Source organism: Opisthocomus hoazin, chromosome 7, assembly GCF_030867145.1.
Source record: "Opisthocomus hoazin isolate bOpiHoa1 chromosome 7, bOpiHoa1.hap1, whole genome shotgun sequence".
Classification (NCBI taxonomy): domain Eukaryota; kingdom Metazoa; phylum Chordata; class Aves; order Opisthocomiformes; family Opisthocomidae; genus Opisthocomus; species Opisthocomus hoazin.
The window spans coordinates 57,448,301-57,461,161 of record NC_134420.1 but is presented as its reverse complement, the minus strand read 5'-3'; the positions used below and the strand labels follow the sequence as shown (position 1 = coordinate 57,461,161).

General features: G+C 44.0%; 1 protein-coding gene across 3 annotated transcripts in view; it reads right to left on the bottom strand.

The window, feature by feature from the left end:
• The window catches only part of PPP4R4 (protein phosphatase 4 regulatory subunit 4), a 74,936-nt gene extending 73,137 nt beyond the window's left edge, over positions 1-1,799 (bottom strand). For 2 of the 3 annotated variants that reach the window (XM_075426307.1, XM_075426308.1), the window contains exons 1-2: positions 1,618-1,799; positions 1,038-1,111 (exon numbers count right to left, since the gene is read on the bottom strand). In XM_075426307.1, the coding sequence (XP_075282422.1) occupies positions 1,038-1,111; positions 1,618-1,707 (164 nt within the window). In that variant the 5' untranslated portion in view covers positions 1,708-1,799. Of the gene's footprint in view, positions 1-1,037; positions 1,114-1,617 lie in introns of those variants that run through there. The other variant, XM_075426309.1, reaches the window with a different exon arrangement.
• Between the last annotated feature and the right edge of the window lie 11,062 nt (positions 1,800-12,861).

Here is a 12,861-nt window from a genome sequence, read left to right as displayed (position 1 = left end):
ACTATGCTGACTGCTGTGAGGTAAAAACCAAAACCAATATGCATCCTTTGCACTGAGATGCACCACATGCAAACTGCTGCCTCTGAATGTCCCTAGAGTCAACCGACTGCTTTGATTACAGGAACTGTTCGCAACACAAGTTTTTAAGTCCACTATTTAATAAAGTTCAGCATTAAAAAGCAAAATTCAGTATCAAAAGTAGTATCAGTAGACAAAAATGCTTACCTACAAACATTGCCACGTGCCCAAAAAAAGAGAAAATTAAGGCACTGATAATATGTATTTTAAACACTGAGGACAGGCATAGACTAGAAAAGCACTTAAAATAGCAGAATAAGCAAACCAAGAGGGAGCTGCAGCTGGTTCTCCAATTACTAGGTATTGTTTAAAAATGCATTTGCAAATCAAAATCCCTCAGAACATTTATACTCTGAAAGACGACTTAGTAGTTGAAAGATCTGCATTTTAAACTATCAAAATTTAAGTTATTCAAGTAGCTGCAAATACTTTAAAGAACAAGAATGAGGAGGTAAAAATGAAACACCAGAACACAGGGACATATTAACGTAGCATCTTCTACAGTATTTCCTCAGGACTATAAAACTAATCTCTCAAGCTTTCTCTACTGAAAGCCCAGGCTTATACAATATGCTCGAACAGCTCTGTTATCAGTCCATGTAACTGCTCATGCCTTGGAGTGAATATGCAGTCACTGAATGATTGGTGTTATTAATGTTAACACTCAGGGAATCTTGCAAAAGCAACTGCAGGGGAAAAGAAGATGAAGTACAACTCAGTGTTGGTGAGGGTCATATTAGAAACTCAGAAAATAAGTATTTAAACATGTACACAGGCATCCTATGTTATACATTTTTAAGAAAAAAATTAACAGTACTTATTTTTATCTTGTCTATACATTTAACGTAGCAGAAACTAAAAAACTACTACTGAAAGAAAATAAAAGGATCAAAGCACTAAAAAAGCTGTATGCAAGCATGATTGTCAGCAAAGTTTCACAGTACTATTTTAAGAAATACCTGAGTAGATAAACAGCCCTTTCAATATCACTGAGTTCTTCATCAACTGTCAATCTTTCTATTTCTTCTGGTGTCTGTCAAGCATGAAATAGAGATTATGAGTTTACAACGCCTTACTATTTCCTCATTTTAATCTTCTTAAAACAACCCCTTCCTCCCCACATCCAGGGACAGTTCCATGAGCAATGTGAATTTAATCCTTGACATCTCTAGCCAACGTTGCAAATTCACTCAAATAAATCTTCCACCAGGAAAAGACGGGATGCAACAGAAGCACAGCTCCACGTAAGACACTACCACTATCCATCGCTGCAAGTATAAACAAGTCACATATAAATTAAAGACCTAAGTTAGTCTATTTTCTTCCAGCTTAACATTCTTATACTGAAAATAGGAAGTCCCTGCTACATAGAATTCGAGATTGCTTCTTCCAAAATGACTAAAAACAATTTTTAGCATCCCAGTGCCGTTAAAAAAAAGAAAAATAATAACAAACTGCCCGTTTCGTTAGCTGTGCATACATAGAACAGACATAATTTCCCGTGGATTTTAAAGCACCGTTCTGTCTCGAAGCATGTACCTTCAGGCTCCTGCGCACCGGCCTCTCTATAATAGTTAGTTCCTGCAGGTCTTCTATGTATCCGAACAGATTGCTTTGACTGAACTCCATTTCGAGCCGCGGACTGCCGGCCGCCCGTACCAACCACAGCCCCCGGCGGCCGCCGCGCCCCCGGCTCTCACATCGGGCGGGCGGGGGCCGGACCGGCGCCGCGCAACGACACCCCCCCCGCGCGCGGGCGGGCGGGCTCCCGCCGCCGGCCGCGCCTCAGCGCACACACTGCGGCAGCGGCCCGCGCCGCCCGCCGCCCCCGCCCGCCCTCCTGACGGGAAACTTTCTCCGCCTGGCCCGGGCGGGCGGGGAGCGGGGCCGGCGCCTGCAGCCCCCGGCAGCCGCTGAGCAATTCGGCGCGGGGGGGGCAGTTTCGAGCTAAGTTTCCCCTCTTCGTGGCCTGGGTTGGGGGGGAGCGAGGGGAACAGGCTGCCTCCGGGCGCGGGGAGGGGACGGCGGGCTTCTCAGCGCAGCGCCCGGGCTGCGGGGCTCGCCCCTCACCGCCGGGGCAGGGCACGGAGCGGAGCCGCCTCTGCCCCCCGCCCCGGGAGGCGTGACGGCCGCGGTGGTGCAGTGACGCCCCCGTCCCGCTCCCGCGGCGCGGCCCCCTCCAGGCGCCCTCCCCGGCCCCCGCGGTGGGGCCGCCCCAGCACCGCCGAGCCGGTCGCCGGGGCAACGCGGCGCTGCGGCGGCCTCGGCGGGGCGGAGCAGCTCCCGAGCGCGGCAATATCCGAACGCGCGGGGGGCACCGCCCCCTCAGCGGCCGTCACGCCCCCTCAGCGGCCGTTACCCGGGCGCCGCGCCTCGCCTCGCCCCCGGGGCGCTGCCAGCCGCCCTCCCCCCAGCCCGCCGCCTCCCCGCCGGGCTCCCCCGGCCGGCTGTGGCTGCCCGCCGGGCTCCTCTTCCGCCGCTGGGGCCTCCGTGGGCTTCCCCTCCGCCGCTGGAGCCTCCCCGAAGCTCCCCTGCCACTGCTGCGGCCCCCCCCCTGCGGGCCGCCCCCGTTCCAGCGGTGCGAGGGCACCCGGCCAGCGCCCTGCCCCGCTGTCACCGCGATTCCGTAGCAGAATTACACAGGGGAAACCTGTAGTAAACGGGCGGATTTTAATGAAATGTCCAAAGCAGGTTCCTATCCCAATTAATGCTTTTATACTGATCAAAAGGGGGGGGGGGGGGGGGGGGGGGGGGGGGAGAAGCAAAGAAAAACCTTTGGTGTCCTTGGCAGTGAATTGTGAATCTGCAATGAAGGCATCGCTTCCACTCTTTATATCTTCTTTTTCTTCACCTTTGCAGTCCTTTCCCCGGCTCGGGCCGCACACCGCTCACACCGAGCGCAGGCCTCGGCGCTGATATTCCTCCCGACAGGCCTCGGATGCTGCGGGATTTCTCCTTCTGCCTCAGAGTACATTGGGGGTACAAGGGAGAATACTTATTTCAACATAAAGATATGCCATTTCTACCCCTGACTGATGGACAAATAGCCATGGAAAATGCTATCTTTTTTAAAAACCTAGTAGGACACCTTCTTTCGAGGTGGGTTAGTGATGCAAAATGCGTGCGGGACAAGAATCAACACACGGAGTTACGCTCAGCATTTACTGAGCTAAGTAATTCTCCAGGCCGCAAGGCAGTGGCCTTTGCAATTACATGGAACACAACTAGACAATCACACTCTTGGACCAGGAGTTAGAAAAACCCTGCAAATATTTTACAAGGGCCTATTTAAATGGTGCAGCGTTTCACTACTGCTGGGAAATGCCTGCATGACCCAGTAAGTTTTGTTGATAAAGTATAAAAATAATTCCAGAAATTGTAAGGATTAGAGAATACTATGTAGTATATTGGCCAGAATGTGATTGACTTGTATTTTATGATTGCTAAGTAAGTACCTCAGCTTTTATTTAGCAAAAAATAAGCACAGTCCTTTGTTACTTCTCTGTGTACTAGTTAGGCCAAATCTTGTGCTCAGTTAAGCCATCCAAGCAGCAAAAAATTAAAGCATCTCCATTCATTTCAAATGTGCAACAGAATTACTAGCAGAAAAATCTAATCCAAAGTATGTATAAATAATTAAACTGCATGTAACACAAAACCAAAACCATTTGGAGTTTTCAAGGCGTGATGATGAATTAAATTGAGAACCACTATTTTGAACATCGCCTTTGCATTATCCTTTTAACCAGGGAACATCATCAGACAGCAAATATAATAGTTCTAACTGACCCTAAGTCCTCTCAGAGCAGTTCACTAACTAGCTCCACAAGGGGTGGAGGGCGGAAGAGTTTCATAAAATGGTCTCATATTCAGAATCCTGACATTCAGGCTTCTGACAATGATAAGTATTAGGAAAACATACTGAAATCCCAGCCTCAATTAGTTAGGAAAATCCTTTCACAAGTGCTTTCACAGCCAAATTGTGTTATTTCACCTTTCAGATAGCTCTCATGAATCGTCAAGATGTTGCAAGACCAAAGACATTTTCTTTTGCGTGCCTTGAATTGGGAACTCATTGCAGTTTCAAATCAGGTATTTCATAACCCAGTTCTAAAGGCTGAAGAATGTGGAGTTTAGATATACAATTAGGCTGATTTATCATATTATGTTTTACAAAAATGTTGTAAGCCACTAAAGAAGAGGGTTTTTTATAAACATGTAAACAGCTCCCTTAATGCCTTTAAAAGTCTGTCCTTGTAACTTAGTCCAGGAAAACACTGTGCAGGCATGACTCCCATTAATTTTAAAATCAGTAGATATGTCAAAGAGATCTACAAATACCCTGAAAATGCGAAAAGCAGAATAAAAATAAGATTTTCTTTTTTCTGTAAATTGAATACTAGATTAGAGTAAAGATCACAGAAGGAACTAGCTTGCCCAGATTTAAAATAAACATACCTCCTTTTGACCCATTCATTTGCCAGATAGAAAATAAAATCTTGAGTATTTTGTTCCAAACCCACATATATAAAAATTAATTGCATCTGATAGTAAATCTGCAGGCATATTCGCCCCAAGTGGTCTGTCATTCTCATCTGTGATGGGAGTCACGCATGACTTCCCTTCCACTGCTGCTGCTTTCAGCTCCTCCCTTTTCCACTACTCTCCCAAATAAAGCTCTACTTTCAGCTTCATTCTAGCCTTGATATAGCTATTGTAATGGAATGAAGAGCTATTTCATACTGCTTTTGTGAAACCCAGAATGAATTGGAACCTCCATTTTAACACAGAAGCTGTGTAAGCTTGCGAAGCGAGAACAGGGCTGATTTTAAATAATAAGTAAGTTGGAGACGACTGCAGAGCACCTGGGAAAATTGCACTCGTACCTAGTGGAAGAGGAGAAATAGTGTTATTCATGCCTTCTAAAGCAATAAACTCTAAATGCAATACAGACTAAGATCAAAAAAGACAAAACAGATTACTTTGTACCTAAAGGATTCTTCAGGTACACTGACTCGACCTAATGGCTCTCAAGTGAAGGGATTTGTCATGTTGCACAGATGCACAGTTCTCCTTTGCTACCCAGCAGTTAGGTATCTGCCTTCTGGAAATTGCTCTGAAAAGGTTGCAACTCTTACTTTACCTGTTACACGTTCCCAAAGAGTTAACCTGTAAATCAAATTACTCACACAGAAGTTGAAAACTTAGGAAATCTCAGCATGTATTGCAATGCCTGAATCAGCTGGAATATGAAGAAACTGGTTTGGGGGATATAGAAAGACATGCAAAGAAATGCTTTTAGGCAAAATGTGTGCACTCTTGATTTAAAGCCAGAATTTCTTATGCAATGGCCAAACCAAACAAGGAGGAAAGAGTCAGCAGAATATTTTTCGATTATGTTGAGGGGGGGTTGGGAATTTTGGTCCAACTTGAAAGTAATGCTTTCTTTCCGGGGTGGGTTTTTTGGGTTTGTTTGTTTGTTTGTTTTTAATTTGGACTCCTGAACAGTTTCCATAAAGGTCAAAATTAAATTAAACATTTCATTCTTCATTTCCCCTTTTTTCTGTTAATTTAATATGCCACAAAAACTAAATACCGTTTCATAATGTACACTATCTAGATTATGCACTGTGTAATCACAGTTCTGCGCAAGACTCAGCACCTACACTGTGCAGAAGTTCAACTCAGTCTTTGCATCACCACCAAGAGACAGCCAGAGCTCGATCAACCGTTGCTCACCATTTCCAAATGAGCAACCTCTGATTGGAATGGTTTGTCTTTTTTTTTTTTTTTACAGTTCACCAAACCTTTTAAAAAACCACAGCTTTAATGTTCCATCTAATGCATTAGCCTTACAAAACAAGATTTTTTTACTCCATTCATACTCCAAGAAGAATGTCTCCATGAACTGTGGTTCTTCATAAAAACTCACATGTTGAGGCAAACCTGTAAGAAAATTAATCTAAAAGAACCACACAAAAAAATCTGGGTCTACTTCAGAACAATGTTTGTAATGTAGCATACACAAACCTCAGCAGAAAAAAGAATATTATTAAGCATATTTTCCAGTTTGTTGCTAAGAAACTGTTGCTTCATTTCACTATTGTCATTTGCAGAAAATTTCAGATTGTTCTTTTGCCACTTCGGTCCTCTTGTTGTAACAGCTATATAATTAAAAGGGGTATAAAGGAAAAAACACTGGAATGTACTCACTGTGCTTTCATTGTCTGTAAACTGGTCTCCCATATTCTCTCCTGTAACTTAGCACCCTCCAGTAAGATCTAAAAAAACAGAAAGATTTTTTTACAAGAACGCAGAAAAGATCCTTAAATTTGTTTTGCTTTTACATAATATATAAAATTTGTAAGATTGTAATCACTGCATTCTCTGTGTCTTTGTGTAAGAATTAGTAACGTTCTCCTCCTACAGTGTCTAATCTGCTACCCTCTGTCCAGAAGTAGTTAATAACACATGCACAAAGACAGAATAACAACAGAGCAAACAGAAAGCACCATTATTCCTCATATCTTCCAGCTATTCGTAGGATTTTTGACCTGAGAGTAGGATCTAACAGCAAATTACTTTACAAAGTTTAAGTGCATTATTATCTATTGTAAAAAAAAGAAGATTATGATTTTTTGTAAATGTCACACAAAACAGATTTATTTACATTTTAGAAATAGGAACAATAATGGCAAAAATCTCAGTGCCATCAGTATTTCAGCAGAGAAGTCTATACTGTACTCTACCAGGAATTTTCTCAACCCTTCACAATGAGCAGGGAAGGGAAAACATCTCTGGAACCAGTAACAGATTAAACGATACTGGGCACGGCACAGGGACTGGAGCTCAGTCTTTCACACAGTGAAATTGCCAGCGCAGTCCCCAAGGCTGGCCTATACGCTCCCACATGGTTCCCTGGGTTAGGGCCAGCCCAGACACTTCCCCGTAGGCAGTAAGGATGCAAGCGCCCTAACTGGGGAGGTTGAGAGAGTTTACCAGTACGGAGATGGTCAAGCCACACCAGTCTGCCTCAGAGCCCAAGAGTCTGCCTCTATTCATAGCACAGAGGTAGCCGATGAGTCCAGTTCCTTGCTATGACAACCATGAACACTGTCTGTCATATGCATGTCAAACTTTATATTAAAACTAACAACTTTTTGCCTTCAAGTATTCTTTACTCATTAGTTGCCATAGAAACTTCACATTTCCTACCTAAAATTACTGTTGGCCACTTTACCGAGTTTCTTCCTGTGCCAGTGTTGTCTTTTAAATTATCCTTCCTTTCCTGGTATTTGAAGACTGCAGTCATATCTACTCTAATCCTGAGTTAAACAAGCTAAGCTCAGCATTTAGTCCTCACTCCTAAAACAGGCTCTTCCTTCCCCGCTCATCCTAGCAGTCCCCTTGGCATCTGCTGCAGTTTGACTTCACCTCTCTTGAATTAAGGTGATCAGAATATAGTATCGCAAATAAAAATTTCAGGGAAGTAATGCCTCCTGTGAAGAATGAATGTGTGTACAGGAATTAGTTTACCAAATGTACTACATGGGCAGCTCACAGTTATCTTGTGATCAGTTAATATGAGGTCATTCTCATCCACAGTGATGTAAAACTAATTAACTCCCATCTTAATAGTACAAATTCTCACTATTAGCCTTAGCTGAATGGTGCTGCACTTTGTATGAGTAAATTCATCCAATTATTCTGGACCTCAATGTCCTTTCAATCTGTCTGATATCATAATTCTCCTGTGTATTAAGAACTGTGTCATCAGCAAATTTAGTACTGTATCACAGTATTAAAGATTAGCCCACGAGACTTCAAGAAACTCCTCGAGTAAACTCCATATATCTGATAGGTTAATCTATTAATATACACACCAATGTGCTCCCTCAAATGAAACATGCATTTCCCTTCCTCTTTAGCCAACTCCTTTCACCTCAAAGTTCTCCCTTACTCCTTGTTGTTAATCATTTTGAGGATGTCCAGATAGACAAACTTTATTTTTCTGCACAGAAAATCAGTTACTCTGTCAGGTGACATGGCCTGACTCCTCCTTTCCCCTCGTTTAACCAGTACAGCATTTTATTTAATTCCCTGTTATCTTCCTAACTTCCTTTATCGTTATTCTCTTCAAAATACATTCTGAACTATCTATTGCATCTGACTGCATCTGCAACCATTGCAAATGTTTCCCTCGTCTGAAATGAAGATATCTTTGCTATTCTTCAATCATGCAGAAAAATCTTCGCCTTGATATATCTGTACTTGAAAAAGTCTTTGCCATTGTAACTAGAGTTAAATATGCCAGTACTCTTAAATCTCACGCCTGGAGATTACTTTGTTCTCGTGGTTTTGTGAATGCATTAGCTGAAGAAGCAGGACTATGTCTTTCATAAAGCATGCTATATACCAAAAATGCTTCACAGAGGTAAGTAAGCAACTCATCTGTGAAGTCAGAAAAAAGGACAAAGACAGAAAAAGAAAAAAAAAAAGCAGGGCAGGCAACGGGGTGTATGATTTTAAATGACATTTAACAGTAGAGAACTAATAAATTGGACAAACATAGGAAAAATGGTGCAGAATGCTCCAGAAGAGAGAAAGAAGAATCTAACCTAAAACTCTCCTCCAGCTAACAACCCATCTCCCAGAGTTACTGTTTTTATGGTGCTATGCCTGAAAATCTTGTCAGTCCTAGAACAATATTCCAGAACTTCTGAATATGAGAACAAAGGCCTTGAGCCCGAGAGAACCAAGATTTTACCTTCCCACTTCAGGACCAGGACAATGGGCCTCATCTGTCATACCAGAAAAGACAGAATAACATATTCTCCAGTCTGCGAAGCACAGGAGGCTTCAAGTACCCCGCAGGACAGTGTCTGCGTCTTTTTCATGTGCAAAATGCACCATGAGTATCAATATAAATCACGGTGTAGTAACATTCTTTTATAAGCAGTAATGGCTATTAAAATCAGTAGCTAAGCAGATACTGATCTTCATGCAAGAGACAAAAAAACAAGAGAGAAACCAAAGAAATTGATTACTAAGTAAAAGCTTACATCAGTTGCTCACACGCAGACTCAGCTGTTCCTGCTGCTGAATTCAGCTCCTGAATCCCCAAATTAAAGGTATTGGTCAAAAAGATCTCTGGCTTGAGCTACCTTAGAAGAAATCTTATATATTTTACAAAATATCAAAATATTAATTGATAAAAATTATAATATCTGGTATCTAATACTGCACAGTAGGTACCAATCCACTATCTCTGGGCTACTGATGTGCAGGACCATAACTTTACAGCTCAGAAGGACAGAAGGATCTGTTGTCAGCTAAAGTTCTGTAATAAAGATATCAAGCCCCTGAATCTCTCTTGGGCCCTGAGACATACTGGCTTAAATTGTTTGGAAATTATTGATAAAATAATCAGATATTTATGTACTGACAGGAGTTATGCAAGCATACAAATAGCGTGACTCGTTAACTATTATTAATACATGTTATTATCTTCAATTCACAATTTCCTGTTGTTTAAATAACCGTTGATCTAAAGAAGTCTTGAGGGGGGTAAAGCAGACATCTGTTTTGTTTGTTGTTGGCATTTTAACCAAGACCTGGCTTTACACTGTCAATAATGGAATTGTATTTACCAAGAGTGTAACAGCTGACTACCTGGCAGCACACAAACGTGCACTTCTTGTTGACAAAGCCTTCTCACAACATACCAAAGCTGTGTCACTTTCAGGTTATGAAGGCCCAGGAAGATTAACATTACTCTAAAACCAAGCAAATGTTTAGTTTCCTTGGTTATCTCTTTTCAAAGCAACTCAGAAACTTAATGCCTCTTGTACAACCAGTTCACACCACAGCAGTAAGAAGAGTTGCCACCTCTATGTAGGTAAGACCATTTTGAACCTCCACACTCATTACAAATAGGCATGTGCCTTCTTTCAAATTAAGATTTAGGGACAGTAATTCTGTCCCTTAGTCTGTAAATAGTATATAGAGCTCAACACTGATCAAGAAGAAGAGTCAGCTGCATCCACAAATGGACTTTTGAGGAAAAAAATCAGAACGTTAAATCTTTCTGTCAGAACAGAGCTGTAAACTCCAAAGCTGTGTAAGGACAGATTAACGGCTAAGAACTCTCCTGTCCACATTCTTTTTAGTCTTTATTCGGGATCAGCATTAAGTCAGCCACACCAGAATTTTGAGAGTAATCAGTTTCTTTTCCTTCTGCAAATTTGCTTTTGCTAATATTCAGTAAAATACAAAGAGATAAAGGGGAAAAATTGTGAACTAGCAAAATTGTCACATATAAATTTGAATCTACACAACCTGGAAGGAAAGATACTTTTAATGAAGGAATGCATAAAGACTGCTGAGACCCCTCATTAAACTTGATCGTGAAGATGCAGTCACAGCTCCTATCAGCAAGCTAGCACTATCTGTCATCGCTGTCTCCAGTTCAGTACTACATAAATAAGGTTTGCTGGTTGAAGCGTTCAAGCTACCATATCAAATCCTGCTCCCTGAACTCACTTTGGGACTCTCACTGGTTTCAACTCATTTCTTACAGAACATGAGCACAAAAGCATCAAATGCTCTTTAGCCTTGCTCGCATGAGGGTATGAATTGGAAGCAACTCCTCGTGTTGTGCATTGGCAGATCTGTGTTAATGATGATGACCTGGAAGTGAAACTGTCCTCAAAAATATTTAATATGCTTCTTTCTGCCCTTGGCACATTAAAAAAATCCCACCAAACCCAAAACCAGTCCTCCATATTCCAGTCTTCTCCCAGAACCAAGAAGCACCTGCAGATACCACAGAAAAGAAATAATTTTAATTGTTGCTGTAATTGCATCTTAATTTACTGTCCTAGTTTCTATCACCTAGAAACCTGTTTTTTCCTCTCTTCCCCATGTCTCATAGCAAAAGCAGCTCTTCACAGTATCTGCCAATCCTTCAGCAGAAATAAAAATCTTCCATTAAAATAGTATGTAATTTATGACGTCTCCTTCCTACACCAAGATCAAACTGCAAAGAGCACTTGATCACACAGGAGGGAAAAAAAAATCATGCTGTGACCTCAGCGGTATGCTTGCTTCTATAGCTATTTGCAACTTTTCTCCAAATTGCACTGCTTCACCCACAATGCTCTTCTAAACAGCGAATAATAAAGACCACATTAACACATAAGCAAGCATGAATAACAAGTTTTTTATTGAATGAGCAATGCTGATGACGTTCAACCTTAACTGCCAATTTTAGAGTTGAAACTTAAGAGGCCCTTTACACATTCTTTCTTGAATGAGATGTATTATGCACACAACAATACACAAATGATCTATAGAGATGTTGATTGTGTTTTGAAAGAAAATTTTCAGTTGCAGGAAAGTAAACAAATTTTCCTATTCCTTGTCAGGGCTGCAGCAGTACGTCTAATCGACACTTTAGCAGTATTTATGCAAACGGCACCACAGCTGCTAATGTACTCGTGAAAGGTAAGGGCAGTGCCTTATTAGAAGAGAGGTGTGTCCTCTTCCACGCTGGTGAAGGAGCTGTCACGACCAACACGGCCAGCCCAGGGGACTGCCAGCCACAGCTTGCCTGCCGTTCGCTTTGTTCAGAATACAGGCTGCAGGAGCGAGCAAAGCTGGCAGTAACACTGGCAGGCAGACAGCATTACTCTGCAGTAACCCGAACACTGGAAAGAGGACGGAGCATCCTCCTTCGTTCCTGCCACCTGCTCACATTAAAGGCTGTCTCCTTCGGCTCGCCATGCAGCCACACAGAGAGGTGCCCTTGAGCTCTCAGGGGCCGTGTTACAGCATCTCACAGAATGGCAGGGGTTGGAAGGGACCTCTGTGGGTCATCTGGTCCAACCCTCGTGCCGAACCAGGGTCACCTACAGCAGGCTGCACAGGACTTTGTCCAGGCAGGTCTAGAATATCTCCAGAGAAGGAGACTCCACAACCTCCCTGGGCAGCCTGTTCCAGTGCTCCGTCACCCTCAGAGGGAAGAAGTTCTTCCTCATGTTCAGACGGAACTTCCTATGCTTCAGTTTGTGCCCGTTGCCACTTGTCCTGTTGCTGGGCACCACTGAAAAGAGCTTGGCCCCATCCTCCTGACACCCACCCTTCAGATATTTGTAAGCATTTATAAGGTCCCCTCTCAGCCTTCTCTTCTTCAGGCTGAACAAGCCCAGCTCCCTCAGCCTCTCCTCATAGGACAGGTGCTCCAGTCCCCTCATCATCCTCGTAGCCCTCCGGTGGACTCTCTCCAGTAGCTCCTCATCTTTCATCTCAGTCAAGACCTTGCCGAGAACCCCCCTCGCCCTCGGCCAGCACCCACGCACGCTCTACCTCGGGGCGACTACACAGCGCCCCTCCGCACGGCCCGGCCCGGCTCGCCCGGCCCAGCCAGCCGTGCCGGTGAGGGACGCGACAGGCCGGGACACCGGGCTGATAAGACGCCCGTCCACCGGAGGCACCACCCACTCACTCACTCACCCACCCACTCACTCACTCACTCACCCTTCCTCTCTCCCCTCCGCTCCGCTGACAGGCGGCGCGGAAACCCGCCCGGTACCGCAGCCACTGCCCTCGAGCCCGCGGCTCCCCAGTGCCGGCTGCCCGCGCACCGGCGGGAACTGAGGCCCGGGAGCCCGCGCTCCTCCCCCCGCCGCTGGGGCGCATGCGCAGTGCCTCCTCCCACCGCCCACCCCAGCACCGCCCCCTGGGGCCGCGCTAGCGGGCGCTGCGCAGTGACGTCACGCGGCC